At 41.2% G+C, this 24,235-nt stretch overlaps 4 protein-coding genes across 12 annotated transcripts in view; 2 read left to right on the top strand and 2 right to left on the bottom strand.

Annotated features, from left to right (window-relative positions):
- Positions 1–2,504, top strand: part of ptprga (protein tyrosine phosphatase receptor type Ga) — a 70,635-nt gene extending 68,131 nt beyond the window's left edge. The window contains exon 29 of the mRNA XM_067232358.1: positions 15–2,504. Coding sequence (XP_067088459.1) covers positions 15–164 — 150 coding nt within the window. The 3' untranslated portion in view covers positions 165–2,504. The remainder of the gene's footprint in view (positions 1–14) is intronic.
- Positions 2,505–2,839: 335 nt separating this feature from the next.
- cep15 (centrosomal protein 15) lies at positions 2,840–4,614 on the top strand. The gene is made up of 4 exons (XM_067242725.1): positions 2,840–2,910; positions 3,180–3,303; positions 3,517–3,585; positions 3,831–4,614. The coding sequence occupies exons 1-4, from the start codon at positions 2,861–2,863 to the stop codon at positions 4,026–4,028; spliced, it is 441 nt and encodes a 146-aa protein (XP_067098826.1). The 5' UTR covers positions 2,840–2,860; the 3' UTR covers positions 4,029–4,614.
- A 6,202-nt stretch (positions 4,615–10,816) lies between these two features.
- fezf2 (FEZ family zinc finger 2) lies at positions 10,817–13,244 on the bottom strand. The gene is made up of 4 exons (XM_067244179.1): positions 12,429–13,244; positions 12,020–12,154; positions 11,768–11,900; positions 10,817–11,076 (listed from the first exon to the last, which is right to left on the bottom strand). The coding sequence occupies exons 1-4, from the start codon at positions 13,221–13,223 to the stop codon at positions 10,817–10,819; spliced, it is 1,323 nt and encodes a 440-aa protein (XP_067100280.1). The 5' UTR covers positions 13,224–13,244.
- Positions 13,245–20,910: 7,666 nt separating this feature from the next.
- Positions 20,911–24,235, bottom strand: part of cadpsa (Ca2+-dependent activator protein for secretion a) — a 73,759-nt gene continuing 70,434 nt past the window's right edge. For all 9 annotated transcript variants that reach the window (XM_067244361.1, XM_067244622.1, XM_067244449.1 and 6 more), the window contains 2 exons: positions 22,501–22,605; positions 20,911–21,776 (listed from right to left, as the gene is read on the bottom strand). In XM_067244361.1, the coding sequence (XP_067100462.1) occupies positions 21,603–21,776; positions 22,501–22,605 (279 nt within the window). In that variant the 3' untranslated portion in view covers positions 20,911–21,602. The remainder of the gene's footprint in view (positions 21,777–22,500; positions 22,606–24,235) is intronic.

Genomic DNA, 24,235 nt, shown 5'->3' with positions numbered 1-24,235 from the left:
CCCTCCTTCCACAGGATCAGTACCAGTACCTTTATAAAGCTATGCTCAGTCTCGTCAGCTCCAAGGAGAATGGTGCTTGCCTCATGTCCATGGACAGAAACGGCACCATGGCTGCCATGTCAGATGAGTCAGACCCAGGCGAGAGCATGGAGTCTCTGGTGTGAAGGAGCTTCCTGGCGGGCCTGAAGAGCCCAGGAAGGCAAGCTGAGAGTGAGGCACTTACCTTTGTAAAACGTCAAGGACTATATAAAACAAGACTTTTTGAGGCCTTTTTTGCCAGACTCTTGGTTAAATGAATAACCTGATTACTTTTTTACACTGATAAAAAGTTTTTGATATTTATTTTTTCGCCATTTTATGTCTTAATGTTATCCTACTGAACGTTTGCACCTGGATTTTTGAGTTCACAACAATGAAAAACACTTCTGTCTTTCCTTGTTTGCACTATATAATGTCAGTGTTACTGCCTATACTAAGCTGATCAACATCCTTCTCCTACACTCAAACTCTGATTTGAACATTCCATAACATAGCGAAGTCCTCGTATCCAACTGCTTTTCTGAAAACAAACATGGTTCTGTTTGCCCCCTACAGGCCACCTTTACTGCATAAACATTACTACCACTAATTTGCTGAAAACTCATTCGTAGGGGGATTTAATTTCTTCCTTCTCTTTCTTTAATATCACACCATTTATCATTACAAGTCTTATTAGTAATTTCAACTCATATATGAATATTGAAGGTGGTATCATTACTGCTACTGTGAACTTTTTATTTCTTTGTATGATTTATATTATGCTTTTTAATATATGAAAATATATGTATACATATATGAATATATCCTTATCATTATAACTTTGTGATTTTGTAGATGTCCTTTGTCATGACCTGCCTGAGGCCAGTTGATTTCCACACAAAACTTTATTCAACAGGTGACCCTGTCAGGTGACCCTGTCAGGTGACCCACAGACTGTCATGCCTGTATCTGTTGTTGCTTTGTACCTCTCTTTTGTTCTCTGCTGCTAATCATTGAAAACCACACAAAGACATGAATACACAACTAAGAAGGGGGTGCCCATCTGTTGACATCTGACACAGTCTTTAAGTTCACTTGGACATTCTAGAATCAGTGTGCTCACGTGTCACAAGGCCTTGTGTATATATTTTATATTCCTCACTGTTGCTGAAATGTGTGTGCGTGCATGTGTGCGTGTGTGGCTGTGTGTACTGTATGTGATATGATTGTATGACTTTTGTAAGGTTTTGCTCTAAAGGAAGTTAGATTGGAATTTTGTGGCCTAAGCAAGGACAGACTTACTGTGGTTTTGGGGTCCTAGAGCGCTGTACATTTACTGTCATTTGCCAGACTTTAGTTGTTCCTTCTCCACACTATTACAATTTCAGGACATTATCATTTAAAAAAAAATTAAGTACCGATACATCCTGAATCAAACCGAATGAAAGGGAGACCACCTGGGATTTGCATTTGAAAGAAAATGTGAATTCTTTAGACAGCACAATGCCATGGCTATTAGAACATATTATTAAAGTTCAGTTATGACAACTAAGCAGTGGGGATATGATTTGTAATGTTTACCAAAGACTTGAACTAACTTCTGTAAAGATAAATAGGAGAGAGTTGGTGCCAGATGGGTTTTTTTTCTTTCTTTCTGGGGGCAACTTTTACTAACTTTGCATCACCACTGCTCTTGTCAGCTGGCATGTCAATTTGGAAGTGTTTCTGCGATTGTATGGTATCCAGTTTTCTGTTGATGTGAAAGACACAAAGAAGCATTTTAAATGTCAAGGTTTCCGGATGTAGGGAGATTGCGCCAACATCATACAAATTTATTCCAGCCATGTCCTTTCGAGGGGCACATACTATGTTAAAACTCTCCAACATTTGGGGTAAAAAAAATTAGTTTTCTTCAGCTGCTTCGTATTGATGTATTGAACTCAGCCTTCGTATTCCTGAGCGATCCCATTTACTAACCTCACTCAACATTTTGATTTATATACACACAAATACAATTGTACATATGATTTGCTCCCTTGATCAGCCATAACCTGGAAACTTTGTATCTATGGTATATAATCATAGAATTTTATATTTTCATATGAAGCAACTTTTTTTCCTCTTAATTTCATTTACGTAATTGCATTGCTTTAGTGGTGAAACCAAGTGTGTGTGCATTGAGATTGTGGCTCTCATCACATTTCCATACAAATCCACCCCTTCAATTATCTTTCAGGCAGTGATTGTGATATTATTGTTATTTTATTACTTTCCTTTTTTTTCCTTTTTGAGATATGATTCTGTTGTCAAGTGTGCAATAGAATAGCTCTCAGTAAGTCACTGAATAATTTCATCCATTTACCCATTTTGGACAGGTGGCTCTTGCTTCCTTTTTGTAACCTGAAATAAGAAAAAAGGAAAACGTTTTGTTTTGTCAAAAGCTATATCAAAGCATTCTATAGTGTTATTTAATATGTACATTGTATTGCTATACATAAATAAAATATGAGTTTTGATGTACTTTGTTGAAAGCTGAGTCACCAATATCAATACCACGCTAGTATATTTTTCCATATAGAATGTGTAGTGTTAGCTAAAATGCCTACTAGGCTTAATTAAAGATCGGTGTGGATCCATTTGGATTATTTTGAGTACCAACACTTTTTAGCTAGCCTAGAATAAAATGGTGGATTAGAGAGAGTCGAGAGATCGTTTGAGTTGTTCCCTTACAAAGATGTCGCTCTGTCACTGCCACGATTGAAACACTTAATTTCCGGGGTGTTTCTATGGATACAAAACGTTGCTTGCAAGAACAGGCTGGTCAGCCACCCGTTCAGCAATAATGGATTGTCTACCAGAAGAAGTTGAATTAAGTAAGAAACACGAAGAGATGTGAGTTAAACAACATTTGTATCAAACGGTTTAGCATTTATGATTTATTGGCCGGACGTACTGTAGTATTAGTGGTAGTTACTTGACATAGCGTAGGCAGCTGTACAGTAGCTAGCCTAGAAGTAGCTAGGCTACTACAGTAACGTTAGTAGAGCTAACTAGCTAGCGTTAGAGGCTCTGGCTAGATCTAGCCACAGTAGTGCTATTTCGTTTTAGCACCGTACTAGCACATCAGCCTCAAGTAAAAGTCAACTGTTGTCTTCTGCCAGTTTAGGAAAGAGGGCTGTGTTGCTTCGCGAGATGGAGCGTCGATATGAAGAACATAAGTGCAAGAGAAGACTTGAGTTGCAACGGTCGCCCACCGCACACGAGAGAAACGCGCAACTCTTAGCGGTAGCCATACCATGTCTTACTTAGCTGTATTGTAAAATAAAATAAATTCTGAGACGTTAAGATAATCTGACGTCAATATTGCTAAAGTTACTTTTTTTTAAATGAGCGTCGTTTCCAGGCTTTCTCATCTAACTTGGCACATTGCAAAGCAACAACGATTGGTAACTGACTCGTGTAAAAATTCCGACTCCTAAATCTTTATTCCCACACCAGGATATGCAGACATTGGAGGATAGTCTTAGAACAAGGCAACTCCCACACCCCGATGTCCTGACCCTTGAGGTGAGGGATCCAGTTGGCCTATATATTAATCCTTTGAACCAGTTGAGCTGATCAATTTTAGAATTATTTAACTATAGCACACTCAGATAGATACCTTTTAGACCTGATGACACAGGAATAGTACATTCAGATGTAGATTGTAGGGGGGTGGGGGGGGGGGGGGGGGGGGAATGCGTGAGAAATACAAGGTGTTGCGTGAGAAATGGCTGAAAAGCGTGATTCACTTTGTTCCTGCTCTGCTACAGACACGTTACTGGGCTTCTGTTGAGGGGAATATTCCAGAATGGGAGCGCTTCCTCTTGGGTAAGGGACCACACCCTGTGGATGAAACAGGAAAGCCACCCAGGAGACAGAAGCACAAAGTACCTCTCAGAGATCATGTCCCTACACAACAAAGGGCTCTGCCCCCACACCCCAAAGCAAGAGCAGCCAAACGACCTTGAGAACACCTTGAATAACATCATATATCAGGCCCACAAGAGATGCTTACGTTTACCTCCTCAGGTGAAAGATGCACTAACATTCGCTTGTGCCTGTTTCATCTATCAGCAGTTGTTTTGAAACATTGGAGAAATAGATTTCCTGATGATTCATGTTAAGCATTTATGTGGCCACAAGGGGGAGGTATAACCATATATTTGAAAAATAATTTCCACAGTTCGAAAATGTGATGCCACTATTCTTAATTTATTTGTATTTATGCTAAGACTGTATTCATAGTAGGACTGTAATTGATATTTTGTACCCTTCAAGCACTGCATATTTTTAGCACAGTATTAGGCCTTCATCTATATGTGAATACTGTATTAACACAAATTAAGAATACTGTTATTTGGAACTAAATGTGGCATAAGGAGAATGTACGATAAGTGTCACATTATACAAATTTCAAGACCTGAGAGACTTTCTTCAGCATTAGCTAACTATCAAGCTATAACCAATGTTACATTTGTTCTTCACATCTGACTTCATTATGAGTACACAACAATTATGTGCCTACTGTGTAAATAATTGAACAAATAAATTAATTTTGCCCTTTTTAAACGCTTTCCATTTTTCTTTTTTTCCTTTACCAGTTAATCACCCAGTATACGTTGTGCATCAGGGGGTTAGAATTATTAGCCTGGGCTATTGAGCTAAGTTCTCTGGAATGTCTAAAACTATTATGCAGCCAGTGAAGTGTCTTCTTTGTACCTGAGCTACAAAGTAGACCAGTCTTTATCAAACAAAGGCTACCAGAAGGACGCTCTGTGTCTGCAATAATTGCTTTTTTATTGTCCCTTTATTAAAGAGTAGCCTGGGGTCAGCCAGTAACCATATGGTCATAATACTCTATAGAACCAAGTGTTAAAAGATCTTTTCATATATCCATGTCCATTAGGCTTGCATAAAAACACTGGGCTGGTTCTAAAAGACCGGGTTATGGGATGTATTATTTGGTAGGCTAATTGGAGTCCTTTTCATGAACACTTATGTTATTTGAAATTCTGGACTTTACACAGCAAATGTTTTTATTCATGAGGTTACAAATGGGTTGCAACATTTGAATATGCATGCATTGCTCAACAGTGACAGGGCAAAACAGAAGCGCTCTAGGTAATGAGAGGGGGAACACTGCATGCATTCTCTGATGAAGGTGGACATCTTACATGTCCCGAATAGGGACGGAAAAAATACGGCGAGCCTGTCCACCTGCTTCCTGACTGTCAACGGCAAAATACACCAGCCTCCTCCTCCTCCTTTTCCCCTCTCCCTCCTCGTTCCTCTCCGTGGCAAAGAGAGGCATCCTTGATCCAGCCTAATTGTGATGATCAAACCTGCGCTGGGTTGACACGGAGTGGCGGCTTGACAAACGCAATCATCCGGATGGCCGGGGTTGAAGTGGCCGTGGTTGGCAGCTTCTCCGGCTCCTCAGCTGGGCCCCACTGCTGGCCCTGAGGTTAGGCAGGCACCAGTCCTCTCCGAGTGTGCGTTGGAGGGGGCGGGGGTAGGGGTACGGGTGGTGGTAGTGGGGTTGACATGTGGGTTGGGAGGTCAAGGGCGGGGTTTGAGGGAGGGGCAGTTAGGGGGACAGGAGACTGCGAATTATCTAAAAGGGTTTTGAAGAGCACGATCTGAAGCTCTTCCAAATGACTAGCTCTGCATTATGTATTCTAATGGAGAAGAGCCTGAGGTGGATTAGCTACGGACACCACATTCCCCGTCACGCCCCGAGCTCATGGCTCAGACCCCGGTTAGCCTTGGCAACTGCCGACAACAACAACCCCTGCCCCTCAGTTCCCCGACCCCCATTACCCCTCAGACACCTGGGTCCCAACCCGCCTCTCAAGTTCAGCATGGATTACCAGCAAACCCCTGGCTCAATGAGAGAGGAGGCGGCGAGGAGGTGACCCCCTCCATCTCTTAACAGCGCGTGAATTTGGAGCCATATGATGATGTGATTTGGGCCATCTATTGAGAACATGCTGAGTGGCTCCTCAGATAATTGCTGGGTAGAAAATCCCAATAAATGGTTAACTGTCATCCTCAATAATTGGATAATAAGTAATTGTGTGCTGCCTTTTACAAAATGATATCCCGCCGGTGTGGGGTATACTGTTTTGATATGGGATTTTTCTATTGTAGTGCCTTTTTTCTTTCAAGGCATACGCGTTTAAAATATTTAATCCTTTCTTTACAGCTTTCTCCTTATTTTCTTCAAAACATGTTTTTTTTCCCTCATATTTTATTAATTCATAAATAATTTGATTTACATGATTCATGTCATAATTTTTCTGAAATATTGGCTTTGAACCTAATACGTTTTCACATTCTCCTCATCACTCCTTTTCTCGTGTACTGTCAACTCTGGTTAAGTGCATGCCCAGCCATGTCTTTGTCTGCCTATATAGAGGGAGTTGCTCTCTGTTCTCCTAGATTAAACATAACATAACATGTCACACACTAAAGTGAACCAACACTGACCTTAAGGGATCTCTGCTCTGCCCCTTTCATTGACTGAAGCATAAGTGCAATGCCACCTTTTGAATGGGTTTGTCTATGTCAACATAATCATAGATTTCACTGCACTTCACCAGGCCCTTACCTACAAAATCAAGCTTTGGGCACATACCTTTGCTATTGTAATAGCTCTAAACACAAAGGGCTGTCATAAGGGAGTAAGTCTGCGAATGCTGATGCTATAATGCTGAGACTTGCTGCTCTGTAGAGAACTCCTGTGGTTTTTTGTCCTTGGTTTGTACTTTTAGTCGATACATTTAGTGAGGTATTGATTCTGCTTCAGTAGTTGTCTTTTATCCCCTGTGTGAAGCTTGCCAGTGCAGTAAGTTTTGATTTTATTTGAATTGATTGACTGAGTGTGCAGCATGTGTTCATATATTGTGTTCCACTTTCAATTTATGATGATATTGATTGCATCTAGATAAAAAGCACATGACTCTACGTGCCTAGTAGCTACTGCTTAGACAATTAGAATCACATTTTAATTATGACTCCTGCTTTGAAAACATGGTTCTTAATCAACTTCACAACATCAACTTCTACGGTAACTTCCGTTGTGTCAATGGGACACAGCTATAGAAGAAAAATACATTAATCCAGAGTTCCTTACTTCCATCCTTTTACCCATGCACTCCCAGGCCAACGGGAATGCTCATCTTAGAGAGGCACCTGTAGGATCTCATTATAAAGGGGACAGATTTGTGGGAACAAGGTGGCTCCATAGTAGATGTCATTAGCAGTACTGGCTATGCACAGCAGTAGTGGACATTTCCCAGCAGGGTCAGTTCGTGTTAGAGGGATTAGCACCGGACATCCCAGATTGAGTCTTCCTGCCTAACAATGAACTGATGATTTAATTCCACAAGAATAGAGCTTAGTCCAGTCAGGGTGTGATGGAGAAAATGACTTATTTATTTTGTCTAGTTCATTATCTATTCATTACCTATTTGTTTGTTTGTAATGACATTCGTACATGTTTATTAAATTAACAAAATAAACCTTTATTTTATTTATTTTTTTACATTTAGGTGGAATGTATTGATATTGGCTGGTCATGTAATGCAGATAGTTTGGAGGTCAGAGGCTCCATCTCTCCTCCTGTTAGAGAGGGTGGGTGCTACAGGGGCGGGCGAGGAGCGGACAGGGGGTCCCCTTCAGCTCCTTGGCCCCAAGCTCTCAGGGTGGGCAAGCGAGCGACAGACAGGTCCTGAGTGGAGGTCACTCTCTGGAGACTGACAGACAGTGATGTGATTTCAGCAGGGCACAGCTCCCTCCCCTGACATGGTTCCTACCACTCGTCCTATACCCACAGACCTTAAAGCCACAAAGCACCTTCTCCCATTCGTGTCCTTGACTAGCCATGGCAGATCCAAGATCCACTCTCTCTAACATCTACTGCGTGTCTGTGTTTGTGTGTGTGTGTGTGTGTGTGTTAGTTGTGATGTCTGTTTATATCACACTTAACACAGTTATTTTTTCACAGTAAATGTTTGGAAAGGTCTTAACAAGCCAGTTGCATTCACATGTATGTTAAACATTATGTGTACAAGGAATGTGTGTGAGTGGTGCATATTTGTCTTTCTATTTCAATAATAAGTCAAACATATTTTTCACACACCATACCGTTTTTCTATAGAACTCGAGATATGACTTGACTGGTTGTCTGCACCACATATTTGATTCATAAAGCTTTGTATTAAAAAAAAGCATGTTTATATACAGCTTGTATCCATGGGTGTAATATGCTGTGTTATATGTCACCTCAGTAACCACTGAATATTTGGAGCAATACTAGGAACAATATTAGGCCTGTTGCAGACTGCCCTATTGGACATTTAGAAGTGTACAGAACACCATGTAGTTTAGAGCTACTGGCTGATTCCATCTTTTCAACACCCTTTTCCATGAATAGCCCCAAGGACTGCGCCCGATGCTCATTAACTTTCCTCTTGGCATTTCAGACTGCTCATCGTGGGCTCTTTGTGCCAAGAGCCTGTGCTTTCCTAACGAGGGTCGCAACCAGCCCGCGCGCTACTCCAGCAGCGAGAGAAATCGCCTTCCAAAATGATAGCGAGGGACTGTTTAATTAGAATTTCATTTGGGCTAAACGGGGGGAAACTGATGTAGTTAACATTTGGTGGATTTAATTGGTCCCTTTCTCGCCCCTTCAAGCCCTTGAAAACCGCTGAAGCTAACCCGTTAATCTTCCATTTATAATCAATTGAATTGGCCAAACAAAAGTCTGGGTCTTCTTTTCTTCCTGTCTCAGGCAGGTCTTTTGTCGCTTATAAATGCCTCAATTTTGGGGGATCCTGCGTCGTGTAGATGTACTCGATTGTTGACAGTTGATTAATGCGCTCTTGTCCTCATAATCTCTCGCTGCGTTACATGTGCGCCCAGTAATGAGCTCCGTTGTCAATTAACATGTTTCTAGAAGCGAAGCTGGTTGCTCAGATGTTTGAGAGGTAAGTGCAGAGAAAAGGGCAACGCGTTGCCTTTAGGTTGTTTACTACCCAGGCTTTGGAACAGACGGACACTTTTGCGCAGAGACTGTTCCCGAAACAAACATATCCATTGAGAATTTTCCAATGATAGCCCCCCACACTGGATGAATAATTATTTTTGCACAATAAACAATAGGCAGCGAAAACAAACATAACGTTGAGCACAGTCCATAGACGAGACGTAGACCAGACATTTACCGGTGCGTAAAAACGTGTAGCCCAACGTTCTGGGTTGGACATTAAATCCATTTAAGGTGTTTAAGAATCGATTGGCTCAGATGGAAAGTGAGTGCAACTTCATTAGACCATTGCCTGGTAGGCTATTTAATCAAAATTAATTAGTGTCTTTATAGGTCAAAGACACCTAAGACTTCGTTTTTGAAGTATGCCAGTGCCGCAAAACTTTAATGGTCATCTAAAGGCATATAGGCTATGTAAATATGTGCAGTAAGTCATAGACTACTAAAAAATATATTTTAACATCACCATACTTCGTTGGCTGGGATTAATACAACAACATGACAAATTCAAATTTGTGGTTATCAGTGTGGATGAAAATGATAGACAATTGGAATGTGACAGTAGCCATAATTGATACTAAAAATATACGTGAATCTTCTCATTTCCTAGTATAAAAAGAAGAATTATGAAAAGTCTGCTATCTCCTTTTCAGAGTAGCTTGAGTGTGAATAGTGCATACACAGTAGTGGAGAGAGGTGAGCAGGCCACTCAACTGGAAATATTAGCCTTCTAACCGGTCAGAGCTTGGCGGGTAGGCTAATTACTAATTGCGTCGTAATTGGTTGACCAAGATTTGGGAGCACGCGCCCATCTCTCATCAGAATGTCTGTTAGCTTGCAAGGATAATATTGTTCCTGGAGCCGTGCGCGGCATACGTTCTACTATATTAACACTGGCCAGATGAGGAGAGTGGAAACTGATGTGGCCGAATGCGCTATTATCCATATTCTAATGAACACGGATTCATGCGCACCTCGAGGGTGTTTAAATGATTAATGTAATTCGCTTTCAAGAGTCCATGTTACATCTAATAATTTGTACCATTATAGATATCAAGTGCACCAGTCAAATGCGTCTGTCAGAAGTAACAGAACCTTTTAAAAAACTTCACACGTCATTGCTGCACAAGCCGCAGCCTATATTTATATTAAAATAGAGTTATATTTAGTACAGGCCATAGGCTACATAAATGAATAAATGTTTGGAAATCGAATCCAATGCCATGGCATACACATTTTCTGATCGAATTTCATATTCTAGAGTAATGACGCCAAAGATAAAACACTGTTAAATATCATTTTATTTTTCATAGCCTATTATTTACAATTCCGTTTTCACGCGTTAACAATGGCAATAGCGAAAGATGCTTGACATTATTTGTGCCAAGTATGGCTGTAGCCTACTCATTTTTAGATTCAATGTGGATAATTCAACACTTTGTCATTGTTCAAAAATTACAAGCATCGACGCATTGATCTAAATGTGCTTAAAATCTTTAAACAAGTAGGCCTAGTCTTTCCCGCTCAATTGTTTTGAGTTTTCATTCGTTTGATATGCCAAATAACGATGATCTATGTTTCATCGTGACAAAATGTAAACAAACAAACAAAAATAAACAGTTTTTACACTGGTGCAAACTCACAAGAAAACAATCCCTTTAAGTGTATTATGATAAATTGCCCATCCCATGGAAAACAAATACTGGCTCAGCTTTGGAGTGCCCTGGATGTTTCGTTTGTTGCAGATAAACACGAAGAGTTATTATCATGCAGCTTTCGTATGTGTTTTTTCAAGTCAAAGTTCCTGCAAAAGCCTTTTCCGCAAGTCCCGCACGTGAAGGGCTTCTTGTCGTTATGCGTGTGCATGTGGAAGGTCAGATTGTATATCTGATGGAAGGCCTTGTTGCATATGGAACATTTGTACTGCTTCTCTCCGCTGTGTGTAAGTTTGTGGTTCTTGTAATTTCCTGAAATTGAGAAGAATGAATGAATAAATGAATAAAAGTGAACAGTGAACAAGTGAACACAGATATAGACCAAAATGAAAACAAGGACAAAGGGGACACATTTTCCCCAAGGTCAGGAGTTCACAATTAAGTGAGTTGGCGCTTCATTCCCCGGCCTTCATTAATCAGAGCTTTGCATGTTGAAGTCAAAAAGTTGTCAAACTTTGTCAAAATCAAACGCAACAACAACTGAAAACTGTCGGATTGTAAACTCGGGAGAGGTCTGTCTATTGACCCATGGCAAATTTAAGAGTCTTGCAGGGAGAGTTAGTTAGTGTAAAGTGACATGTCCTATTTAGATTGGTCGCCTCAAGCTTAGAGGCCGCCTTTAACCACATGTTTGATCAATAATGTGGTATTTTACAATCCAAGACACAGAACATTGAATATTTATGAGCGGTACTGAATTGTTGAGTTCAAATATTTACTTTCACTTATAGCCTAGATAGAACAAGGCTATTAGTGAACAATTGCAATATATTTTATATACTGATTTAATCAAGGGGTAGGCTAATTATAGTCTGGTGTGGCTTCGTTTTTAAAAGAGAAGGGATCAATTGATGCACTGAGGCTATGTGATGAATGCGTCTTCGGTGGTTTCATATAGAATAAAGCTTTGTGATATTAGCAGTAGACTAACACGGATTTTTACCTTTCTGGTGAAATCCTTTTCCACAGAATTCGCAGACGAAAGGTTTGTATCCGGCATGGATTCGTATGTGAGTGTTCAGTGTTGAGCTCCTGTTGAACGCCTTCCCACACTGGTTGCATTTATGAGGCTTTTCCTGCAACAAAATACATTTTCTCGTTTCACAATGTACCTCATAAAAATATTGATATTTGAATAATAATAATAATAATTGTAAGAAAGGATAAGTACATTAGCTTGTAAAATATGTCTCACCTGCGTGTGGATAATTTTGTGTCTGCACAGCGTGCTGGCCTGACGGAACCCTTTCCCGCACACTTTGCAAACGAAGGGCCTCGCGCCTGTGTGCACTGGCATGTGTCGAGTCAAATTATAATGAGCATTAAATACCTGCAGAAAGAAGAATATCATGTTTTCGTTAAGCTATAAATACTGATGATTTCAATGTTTTATATATTTTTTTTTATCATAATAGGCCTAATGTTGTAGAGTTGTAGCTTTATTGTGTTGTGGCTATTTTGCACGAATAGTCCTAATTGTTTAATGTTAGGCTATATATATATAAAAAAAAAAAGCCTGGGCTATTTTAATGAATATAGGCTACAAAGACAATTGCGTGTAGCCAAATATTAGGATATAGGATACAGGATATTGCTTAGGCTACCTTTCCACAAACTTCGCAAGTGAAGTTTTTCGGTTTCCCGTCGGTGGAGCTGTTGTTGAGCTTGCCGTGAGCTTTTACGCCGTTTTTCTCCGAGTTCAGGCTGTGGTTCTCCTTCACTATCTGGTCCAACTGACCAGGCAGATGCTCCTTGTGGGGATATTGTGGAGTGGGGAACTTCTCAACCGAAGCGCTGGCAAGTTTGGCGTTCTCTAGAAGTAAAAGTTTCTGGTGTGCTGAGAACGAAGCCTGAGCTTGCGAGTTGACCAGAGCTGAGGAGAACAAGTGTCCTGATAACAGCTCAGACTGGTGGTATGCAGAGTCCAGGTAGTTGAAATAGTACAGAGACCCGTTAGTAGGCATAGCAACGGCTTGGTGGATGACTTGGGGCTTTATTACTCTAGTTCCTGGTATTATAGAGTGCTTCAAACCCGAGTCCCCTTTGCTACACATCCCACAATTAGCTTTGCACATTGCTGCAGGTGAACCGCATATCGTTCCTCTAAAATTAGCTTTCCAAAAATCGGAGTAGTTCATCAGCGCCTTGGCTTGAAGGTCGTAGCTAAAAGGTTGAATTGGGATCATACAAGGTATAGGTGAGCAGAGGCTTAGCATCTTTTTGCCCTCGGAAATCTCCAATCCTCGCCGGTCATCCACACTTCCTTTCGGTTCCGAGGTCTTGGACATGATCCGGTCAATGGAAAAGGCCAACGCCTTTGGCGCGGTTGACGCTCCGTTCCTGCCGCTGTCAAGTCGTGGGCAAGACATCATGGTTTCCAAAGGAAGAGAACTTGCCATTTTGTAAACCTAGCTTGGTGTGAGCAGCAGCCTACCAGCCGACTTGTCCTCGGCTCCTGAGTTCCAGAAAAGACAGGACACACACATCAGTTTAATAAGCACCTTGGTATTACAATGTCACTCATTTGCATTCAAATGGCCATTCCCGGAACAATAGCATCCAGGGGTACCAGATTAATGCTCATTAACTAGTATACACAAAATTAACAGGACATTACAGAGCTCGTTAGAGAGAAGAAAAAGAAAAAAAACACGGAGTTAATTTCTATTCAGTAGCCTAGCCTACCTCGGAAAATCTGATAGTAAACTTAACGTCAGAGTCAATGTTAAAGTTTACCTTATTGTAAAAGCGACGGTAGATGTGTTCGTGGATAGCAGCGTGACTGCTCTGTCACATTTTGAAAGCGGACGTCCTCATCAGTGCTGGATCACTGTCTATTGCATTTAGCTGACATCACATGGACTAGCTCGTATCAGAGTGACATAGAAACGCCATCACAAGCCCTGTCCCTTCTCCCACCGCCCACTTATATACGACCACGGGGGTGGTATGTATGACAGTTATTACAGATTATTATTTATGTCTCCAAATCCAGTGCCTCTTGTCACCAGTCGCTTTGATAGCCTAAAAAAACAATATTTTACTAAATCCAAATTCAGCGTAGCCTACGGATTTAAAAATAATAATTATCTGGGCAATTGGATAATTTATTGGACAATCTAACAACATGACATGATATTCACAATAACATAAAGAGCATAATATCAATATGAATACTAGTTTTTTTTTATAGGTTTGGCTATTTATTATTAGGCCTACTACTACTGATACAAATATTTGTAGCTTAAATGTTTAAGTTTTAGTTAGGCTATCTAGTCGCAAAAATACATTCCAAGAAATTAAAAATATCTTACTATAAACCTGCTTCTAGCAGCCTGTGCTTAAACTACACTTAACGACCACTAAGATTCATATTCAGATTGTTTAACCTGGTTAACAAAAATGATTTTCGTTTCTCCGCTTTGACGAGACTCAATTTTCATTGAAAGTTCTTAATCCTTGAAGATGGAATAGCTTTTCCATGCTGCTTTATACTTACTATTTGTATAATTGAGAAGGTCCAATTTCCACCTGTTTAAGGAGCAGATTGCAAGAGCAGAACCTCCCTCGGATCCTATTAAACGTTTTTCCTCCTTCACCTATTCAGAAGAACCAATTTTCCTGAGCGATTCAGAGCTCAGCTCGGGGGGGAAAAACAGCTCTTTCACTTTTAACCACTAAAGCACTGCATGGAACCTGGTTTTGTGTTTTTCCGAAATAAAGGGAAGGATTAAAAGGGGAAAGAAAAGACTTAGCTTGGCCAGAGGTAGGCCTATAGCGAGAAATGAAAAGAGCTCTTTTTAAACCAGCATAGAAAGTTTGTTGGAATCCAGAGTTTTGTGTGCTTGCAACAATGACCAGTCACCCTCTCCTCTTTTTTCATAAGGACCAGCTTGAATTCATTTGTTTGCAGACGATTTCACCTGAGACGCACAACAAATTATATTTAAAAAAAGATTTCAAGAGAACTTTACAAGTTCAAACACACAATAAAAGCGCTTCTTCAAAACGTTTTTCTTTATTACATCGTTTGTTTGTAATGATTTTGACTACCCCATTATAACGTTTTCTTTGCTTCCCCCAGGGAATGTAAGAAATGAAGTGTACAGTAGACAAGTTTATTTGCATGTCCTCTCGATTATAACGTTGAATACACCAGTGGTGTTGGTCTTTTAAACAGCGGTCATATTGGAACGAATGTTTTGTGTGCTTTGTTGTAACTGGAAAATGTTGAGAGTCTTTTTAATAAATCGACATCCATGAAACGTGCTGATTTTAAATGCGTATATAGGCTATATAGACATTGCCAAATAAAGAAAAGTTAACATGAGAAAACCTTAATGTGTAACTTGTCTTAAATCCCGTTACACCTGCAACTCGGCTCGGAAGGATTTAAACGAGTTCCACTAATTCCACTCATATGTAAATGATGTAACTACAATTTGAGTTTATTCAAGCACAATTACCGGCTCGTCCACACAATAAACATTGATCCTATTTCTGTGACCTCGGCTTCAAGTCGGCTAACACGTTCAGCAATTAGCTCGGGCATCGACTTAAAGGTCTTGCTCTTGTCTCGAGCTAGTTTACAAAGCTTTCACAGACTGCTAGATGTAGATCGCAAGCCAGCTGGAGACGTTGAATTCTCATAGATTATTTTGGTTGATTTGTACAATTATAGTGTAGTTGAAAGATTCTACATTTTACAATATTTTAAATCAGAATGTATCACTTGAAAGAACTTCGCCTAATGGTCAATCAAACACAACTTCGCTTCACAGGTAATGCCGAATCTACAGGAGCCCGAGTTTCCTGGCTGACCTGCCTTTCAGAATTGGTCCTGACATCACAAATGATTGTAGAGAGAGTTTGTCTGTTCGGCTCAATAGCTGCACATTGTTTGTGTGCAGCTGTGCAATTGATGAGTAGTCAGTGGCTTTTAAAGCTTGGTCTGTAATGAATGGTTGCCAAGCATATCCTCCTACCTCTGTTGCTATAAGAAGGCACATTTTTGTTGCAGGTCAAACCACACAACATCGCCTCTGCATGTGCTGAGTTGCTATTTGTGAACATGTACTCGGAGGTTCAGGGTGTAAACACTCTAATTATGGCATCATGATGAACCTCCACACACCTCCACTCCACGTGTTGCACACACCTCACTTATGACACGTATGTCTTGCAACATGCCAAGCTAGGCTCTACACTCACCCTCTGCATCACCCACCCTCTTTAATGATTTAATGTGTTGGTAAGAAAATAATGTATCAAATATGTCCATGCGTATGTTCTGATTATACCTATAGTGACAGGTCTACATCAACAACTCCTATATCTGTCATCGTGGCATTTCAAGAAAAATATTGAAATGCTTTGTCTACTGACAGCATATTCTGCTGGCAAAGTCGGTTGACAATAATAAATGATTCTAAAATGCATATGTGTACACTTTATACAGAATGTAAAAAATGTGCACTGTAATTAATGGCAGCAGTTCCATTAAGTCAATGTCATGTGGCCTAATGCAGTGACATTCTAAGATCATCACTTGTTGCTGGGATGTATGATGTCTTCTCTGGTAAATTGTGTAACCTTTAGTATTTCATATTTATCTGAGAAGTCAGTTAGACAAGGCACTTACTGGGAACCTGAGTACCCTGTTGTTACAGTGTTATTACACTGTTATACATTTGTTTATTACACTGTTGTTCCACTGTTGTTACACTTTTATTACACTATCATTACATTGTGATTACACTGTTGTTACACTGTTGCACAGTAGTTACTTATGTATATGTCAGAGCCCATACTTCTTTACTTTAACTTGAGTGAAAAGGTGTAGTCAGTACTTTTACAGTACACATTTCACAAGAGTTTTTTTTTTAAACATGAGTATTTGTTCTTCTACTTGAGTGAAGGATGTGTGCACGTTTGGCATCTCTGACCCTAAAAAACAAAGATTGTAGGAAAAAAACTCAGTGGAAAACTTTGCCAAAGAAATGCCAACAAAGAGGAAAACATGGTCTGTCAAAGCGATGTGGCATTCCTCTGCCATGGACTGCAGCATTGACATTTTAATGTATTCCTGAGTGAGTCCTTTTGTCAGCCAGTGTTTGTGTCCTGAAGCCCTCCTGAGTTTTCTCAGTCTGTCAGATCTCCTGGCCCTCACCTGCCCCTCAGTACAGCCCACTCTGCCATGTGGCCTGTCTGTTTGCCTCTCTTCACCTACAGAACACTCAGGCACATGCACAGACGTGCACACTCGCATGCACAGAGGCAGGCGAGGTCAGAACATACAAACACCTGTGTCACTATCTGTAGGTCACATGGAGGTTATGTTCAGAAAAATCATGCACAGCTTGCTCACAACTCAATCCACAATTTCATTGGCAGTCTTTTAGCACACATTTATCTGCCCCTACCTTGTTCACCTCACACTCTCTTTGAAGCATCAACTGGGGCACTTTACTCTAGGCCTTTTAAAGTCCCCCCAACTATTTCCCCTCCATGTATTTTTCTGACCCCTTACCCAAGTGCAGAGGTTCTTCATACAGTTGCTTCTGAACAGGCCATGTGTATAGAAAGTGTGAAGCCTTTGATGCTCTCAGAGCAGGGCTGGTGAATGGCAGCACAGGACAATAGTGAGGAGGTCTGAGAAAGAACTGAACATACAGGCCACCTGGGAGGCTGTGGGGCTGCTAATAGCTACCAGCCACTCTGCACAGACCCAGTCTGATCCGAGACTAAGACTAAGGTCCTCACAGCCACATCCTAAACATGACAAGTCAACAGGATTTACTTGAAGAGTAGAGATTCAGACCAGGGCCAGACCACGTGTCGGTTAATATTAAGAATGACCAGGTTGAAGTATACGTCCCTTTTGGTCCCGCAGTGAGTCACAGAGGAGCAGGTTGGGCCAGGCCTGAGGCTGCCAGGGACAGACCCCAGCACAGAGGATAGGTCTGGTGCTGGTTTGCTTTATAGATTTTACGCATGAGCATTTAGCACTGGAGGCTAGACTAATGGACAGGTGTTTTGAAATGATTTAAATATATATATTTTTTAATCTGTTGTGTTTAGCGACAAAGAAATTCAGGTTCAGGGCATTTACTTGTGTGCATGTTGATGTGCTTGTGTGCGGTTATGCTTGATTGTCTGGCTTTGGTGGGAAGTGGCTTTTAGATTCACTTCCAGTTCAAAAGCATTAACATTGCATTTATGTCGTTTTATTTTGGTTATCATTTCTCGTCATTCACAGATTTTAACAAAATTGTTTATATTATGTGCATTCTGTGAGGAATATCATATTTGCTGAAAAGAGCTATGCTAAATAGAATTTGCAGTCTATGAGAGATTAAGTCCTAACACTGACATCATAACAATAGCGGGATCTGATTCCTAGTTTCTGACTGTGATACTGTTGATCCCCATATGGGATTTACTGTATGAAAATCAGACAGGACAAACTGTGATTTTCATCTATCTGTAATGCAACGTCCTAATGTCTTGACTGAACATTGTGTGAGATTGCTTTAAACTGTAAGCTACTCTTTTCATGGAAAAGATCTAAAATTAATCAGTGGGCTTGTTGTCCCTTCTTAAGGCTCAGATAAGAAGGTTGTGGTGGGGCACAAAAACATAAGAGGATTTGAGACAGCCATTATTAAACGGATATGACATTTACCTGCTCTCACAAATGACTGGCAATCCCAACACTTCAGACACGCAAAGCAACAAACAAAATAGCCATTTCACCCACCAAAACACAAGCCGGCCGCTAGCACCCCTACCACATTTGGTAATATATGGTCTCATGAATACATATCATGACTTTCTTTAAATAAAGGGGTAAACCAAATGTTTATATAACAGTTGTTATTTTTCTTCTCATCATTCCATTTTCCTGTTGTCATCATCTTCACATATCCTGGCAGAAGAGGCATGCTGGGTTCGATATGGGCGAACAACTTGCTGTACACACTCCTTTTATTACCAGACTCCCCACTGCACTTCTAGTCTCTACCAGTGTTGAGACTTGGGCCAGTACTTGCTGTGATGGTCAATTGGAGAATCTTATATTTGGATACCAATATAATTCCCACTTCGCAACCTGATTGAGGCTTAAAAACCAAAGCAGCTCAGATCGTGCCTGCGTAAATCTCCAGGCCCATTAATCCGTCTCGGTGTCCTCTCTCGCACAAAATTGTTGCATTGTGACTGGATTTATGAGGAAATTAAATGTATGATATCCCGAGGCTGCTCACGTGGTATATTGGATGTGGAAATAAAGCGTTTTTGTCATTGCTGTTGATTATTGCTATATCAATGTGAGCGCAGCCTGCTGTAGAAACGCACAATTAGGTCAGCGACGCAGTCTCTCTCAGAGCGGTGCATTACAACGAAGGGCCTCTCGTTTGTCTCTCTCTGCCCTGTGCCCCCTAAGGAGGGAAAGGAAATAGTGTGGTGAGTTTAACTAGAATGACTGCAGGGATGAGAAGTCTTTCATTACTAAAGACCTCTTGTCTTTCATTCCTCAAATTCTGCCCAAGTAGCTAAGAAGAACATGTCAGAGGACTGACTCAGTTTTCAGATAGCATGGCACATCCTCCATGGCACATTCTCCTCCATGGCATGTTCTCCTCCATGGCACATTCTCCTCCATGGCATGTTCTTCTCCATGGCACAATTCCGTATTCTTAACTGGAATGCGGTCATTGTCGCATGAGGAGCATTAATCATACTTATTGGAAATGCTGGTATATTATCATTTAACGCAAGCAAACATAGATACATAGATAGAGATAGATACACCAGTTTATTTATTTTGGGGAAGGCATAGGAACTGTCACATTAGTGCAGGAAGTACCTTGTTTCTTCTTAGTCCTGTACTCAAGTGAATTAGACTGAATATTGCACAGAAAAACTTGTTACATCAATTTGCACTTAAACTAACATTATGCAAATGAAAGCCATCCCCTGGGATACAGAGTCACCATACATAACACTGAGGAATTCCTGTCATTGAGATACAGTTGAATTGTTTTGTATTTGTTTTGAGTCACCTCAATCCCTCCAAGCAGGCCCTAAATCTTGTTTTTCTCCTAAGAAGGATTTGTTTTTCTGACTTCTATGAAATAATTAAACTATCGCATCATCTTTTAATTTGTGACTTTATTATATTTAATCCCCCTGACTCAGTTTATATCTGTCATCTTGAGTCTGATTTGTTTTTTTTGAAATCTTTTGAGAATAATTCTAATCATGTTGAGGAGATCTGGCTAAGGGCTGCTCTCCATAGCATCTTGGGCAATTCTTCCAATCTCCTTCTGGGCTGTAATAAAAACTCTAAAGATGAGAAATGGCCTAATCCAGGGCACTAATCTCTGACTCGCTTTCTTAAGAAACTGCTCTGGTTAGAGGGGTGGAAAGGGGGTGGGGGGGTTAAAAGGAGCATGCATATAAATATGTAGTTTGCCATAAGTACCGGATATTTACATCTTACAACACTGTGCAGACTGAGGACACCCCCGACTCTTGTTATTGACCTCACATCACTGACGATGTTTGTTCAAGACCCATTTAGACCTGTTTTGTTTTTACATAATACAATATTGACATATTTCTAATTTACAGACAATAACAAAAACAACATTTGTTTTTGCATGTTTATACAGTCAACTTTATTTTGATTCTATTGGGCACAGCTCATCCTTTTCAACTGAGGGGACTTGTAAGGCAGAAGCAATATGAGTCCACCGGTAACTCTACACACAGAACAACATTTCTGAGAAGAACATTTGGGAGAGGAAGTCAGTGTGTACCTGGGACATGCAGTAATTGCACACAGGGCAATGTACAGCTTGAGTATTTACAAACAACAACAACATTTTTCCACAATCCATTACAAAAAGGTGGAGACATATTAGATATGAGTCAAACTGTAGGTTACATACAGAAGTCTCTTTCACTTGTTGTGTGGTTTGAATACATTGTGCTGTGCTACATAACAAATTAAATATCATATCATTAAAAAAAAATTGATGTAAAACAAAATGAAGAAAAATGAAGAAAAGAGAAAAGGACTAGAATACAAGATAAAGTATAACAATTAAACTACTGGAATATATTGCATATCAAATAACAATTCATAAAAAAACGGTCAAATGTTTGGCCAGTGAGGGAAAATGTAATAGGAGTATTGAATCAAATAAAAGAAAAAAGTGTCTACCTTGATTATTCTAGTGAAGAGGGACATTAGGCAGTATTTCAACATAGATACAATTATGTTGTCAGTGGTTTGTTCCCATTAGGCAATAGACATTCACCTTTTGACGGATAGACGGTAATTATCTTTTCCTCACAATGATGTTCTCTTACTGAACAGTAAACATTAAAAGAAGCACCTAGAAAGGTTAGCGTCATACAGGGCACACCGAGCATTACTCCTAATCATGGTCATCGACAATGCAAACAAAACTGTTCTCCATATTGCTTAAGAACATTCAGAAATATCGAAGTTATAAATACCTACAATTTATATCGCTTAATTCTAAATATATTTTTCCCACAATTTTAAGACTAACAGCATGGAGAATCTTTTTTTTTGTATTTTTTTTTTTTTAACCATTTCCTCCTGTACTGGTGTTTTAACTCTGACATAGACAGATAACGGACCTAGAGTGATGTAATGGTGAGGACAGTTGGGACATGCATTGTTTCTCAGGCTCTCACAGACCCCCAGTGTCTGATGTGAGAATCCCCGTTCCCTTGATGTTGGTCTAGTTGTTGTCATCCTCCTCATCGCTGTCCTTCATGGAGATGCCCTGCATGCCTCCCTCCCTCACGGACGCAGTGGCCTCCTCCAGGGTGAGCCTGCTCCTCACCGTGTCATACATCTTGCTGTTCAGGGTGGAGTCTGGCACCCCCTGGAGCCGAAAGTCACGGTACTTTTTCTACGACAGCCAGAAAGCAGGCGTAAGGGTTAGAACTGCTTCCAAACTGGTGATGGAACTCGTTCCCCTGAGGCAAGTGTTAAAATGTACTTCATAAAGAAATAAACCCCTGACCGACGCAGTAAGCATTTCCTGCTCTGCATGTGAACCAACAGTGTGACAGTGTAGCTTGAATGGGATTTGAACAGAGACATGCTGTCTGCGTCAAGCAGCCTAACATAAATGGGAACATGAGACACGTCCACTACAGGACGTGTTAGGTCTGATCTCTTTGGACAGTAAGTGTCCCTCTCCATAGTAGCTGATGGTGGGACGATGTCTCCAGCTCCTCTGGTGTCCTCTCTTTTATGATGAGCAGGAAGATGAGACGCACCCTGACAGGATCCGATACCGCTCACACACTACCAAACTAACACTGCAATATTAACACTGGCTCTGTGTCTTCCTGGCAGGGCTGTGCTCCACAGCCCGCCAACACAAAGCGGGTCACGGCTGCCTTCCTTTTAGGTCATGGCTCACAGACAAGGAAAAATGATTCGAATGTAGATTGTTTTCAGACAGCAGCTTGATTATCGAGTTTGAGCTTGTCTGTATTATACCCACTGATAAACTGCAAAACGGATGTTGGGTGTGTTTAGGGTGTGGCTTGCAGGTACATGTGAAGGTCCTTGCCTTTGAGACTGTGTGCTGTGGTGCTGGGGCATGTGTTCAGGGAACTTCTCACCTTGACCACTCTAATGAGGATCTTGAGCTGGTATACGTGGAGCTGAAGATCCATGCGGTCAGTGAGCCAGGTCCCCAGCAGGTTCATGGTGCTGGTGTACCATTGCTGGAACACACACAAACACAGTGCTCTCCAGCTAGGCACACAGTCACAGGACACACACACAATACACACCTACACACACACACACACACGTCAACACCAGTCCCACTGACAAAGCCGTTCAGAAAAATAAGAGAATCAATCCTACCTAGATTGATTCTAGTGATTAAATGACATGAGAATCTGGGAGACTTCTTGTAAAATGTGCGTGAAAGCATCAGTTAATCATTTTGTGTTCTGAAAGAGAACCTGTGTGTTCTGCCAAGGAACATGTTGTTGGCATCCTGAACCACAATCAGACCTAATAATAACATTCTCTTCCTTTCAGTCTTCATCTCTATAGCTCTCTCCTTGTCTGTCTTCATACATCTCCAGCATTCCCCCTCTCTTTCAAAATGTCCCCTGGTTCCTCTCTCTCTCTCTCTCTCTCTCTCTCTCTCTCTCTCTCTCTCTCTCTCTCTCTCTCTCTCTCTCTCTGTCCCTCTCCCCCTCTGTCTTTCTCTGAGGGCAGGGAACTGGAGTCCTTCATCGCTAGCTACAGTTACAGCAGCTAGCCACAAGGCTTGAGATGTTTGTCTGTGAGGCCGGTCGGATTTCCCGTCTAATTGATTGGTAATGATCAGAGCAGGCTGATACTAATCAGATGAGACTGCCACTCAACGGTCAGAGCAGGGGAGAGAGGAGAGAGAGGGAAGAGGAGAGATAGGGGAGAAGGGGGGGGGAGAGACTATCTAGGGGTGACCCCTGAGTTTGTTTAATTAAACTAGATTGAACTTGCATCACATGTTGGGCATTTTGGCTCTGCTACTAGCCTTGTTGGCATAAGTATATTTCCATAAATATTATATATGTCAATGTTATCTAATTTACTAATTCTAGAGCGCAATATCTGTTTTATCTCAGTTTCCCTCAGAGAACCTAGATGACGGAGACAATGACTCCAGCAGTTCAAGTAGAATCTAATGGACATCATCTGATGGGGTCTTTCCCGGTCAGAACTTCCACGGTGGACAGGGCCTAGTTATTCACCCTACAGTGTTTTAGCAGGGTAAGAGTACCACGCTAAGCTCTCCGGGGTGAATCACCGTGGTGACCTGGTGTGAGTAGCTCCGTGTCTGCTGCTCTGTGCCTGTGAAGGCAACGCCACGGCAGCAGGGATGTGATCTCGCCCCGAGCACGACCCCCCACCGGGAGGCCAGGCCTGGAGTGACTAGCTGCTCTCTCTCCCTGCTTTTCCCTCTCTCTCTGAACCTTTCCCTCCAAATGGTCTGCTTTCTGTGCCTCCCCACTCGTTATCCTCTCATGCCGACTACACAACCTTTGACCCCCCCTTCACACAACGACCCTACCATCAAGCTTGACCTACCTACCTTCATCTGCCGAGCCACACGGCCACACGGACATCTTCCAGCCTCTCTCCTTCACTGCTTGATTCCCTCCGACCCCCTAAAAGCCAGCTCTCTTGCTAAAGAGCGTGATATCCTCGCAATGTTTCGTTCAGATGAGAAGTGAAGCGTTGTGAAATGCTTGTGTCTATCTGCAGGGAACTTGGAGGCTGACTTGGATGCCAGGCTTGTCAAATGAACAGTGATGGCACTCTCGCTTTGTTCCTCTAGGAAGACTAAAGTCTCTC

The sequence above is a fragment of the Osmerus mordax genome, chromosome 1 (genome assembly GCF_038355195.1).
Source record: "Osmerus mordax isolate fOsmMor3 chromosome 1, fOsmMor3.pri, whole genome shotgun sequence".
Taxonomy (NCBI): Eukaryota; Metazoa; Chordata; class Actinopteri; order Osmeriformes; family Osmeridae; genus Osmerus; species Osmerus mordax.
The sequence above is the reverse complement of the archived record's forward strand: the minus strand, read 5'-3'. Positions and strand labels throughout refer to the sequence as shown.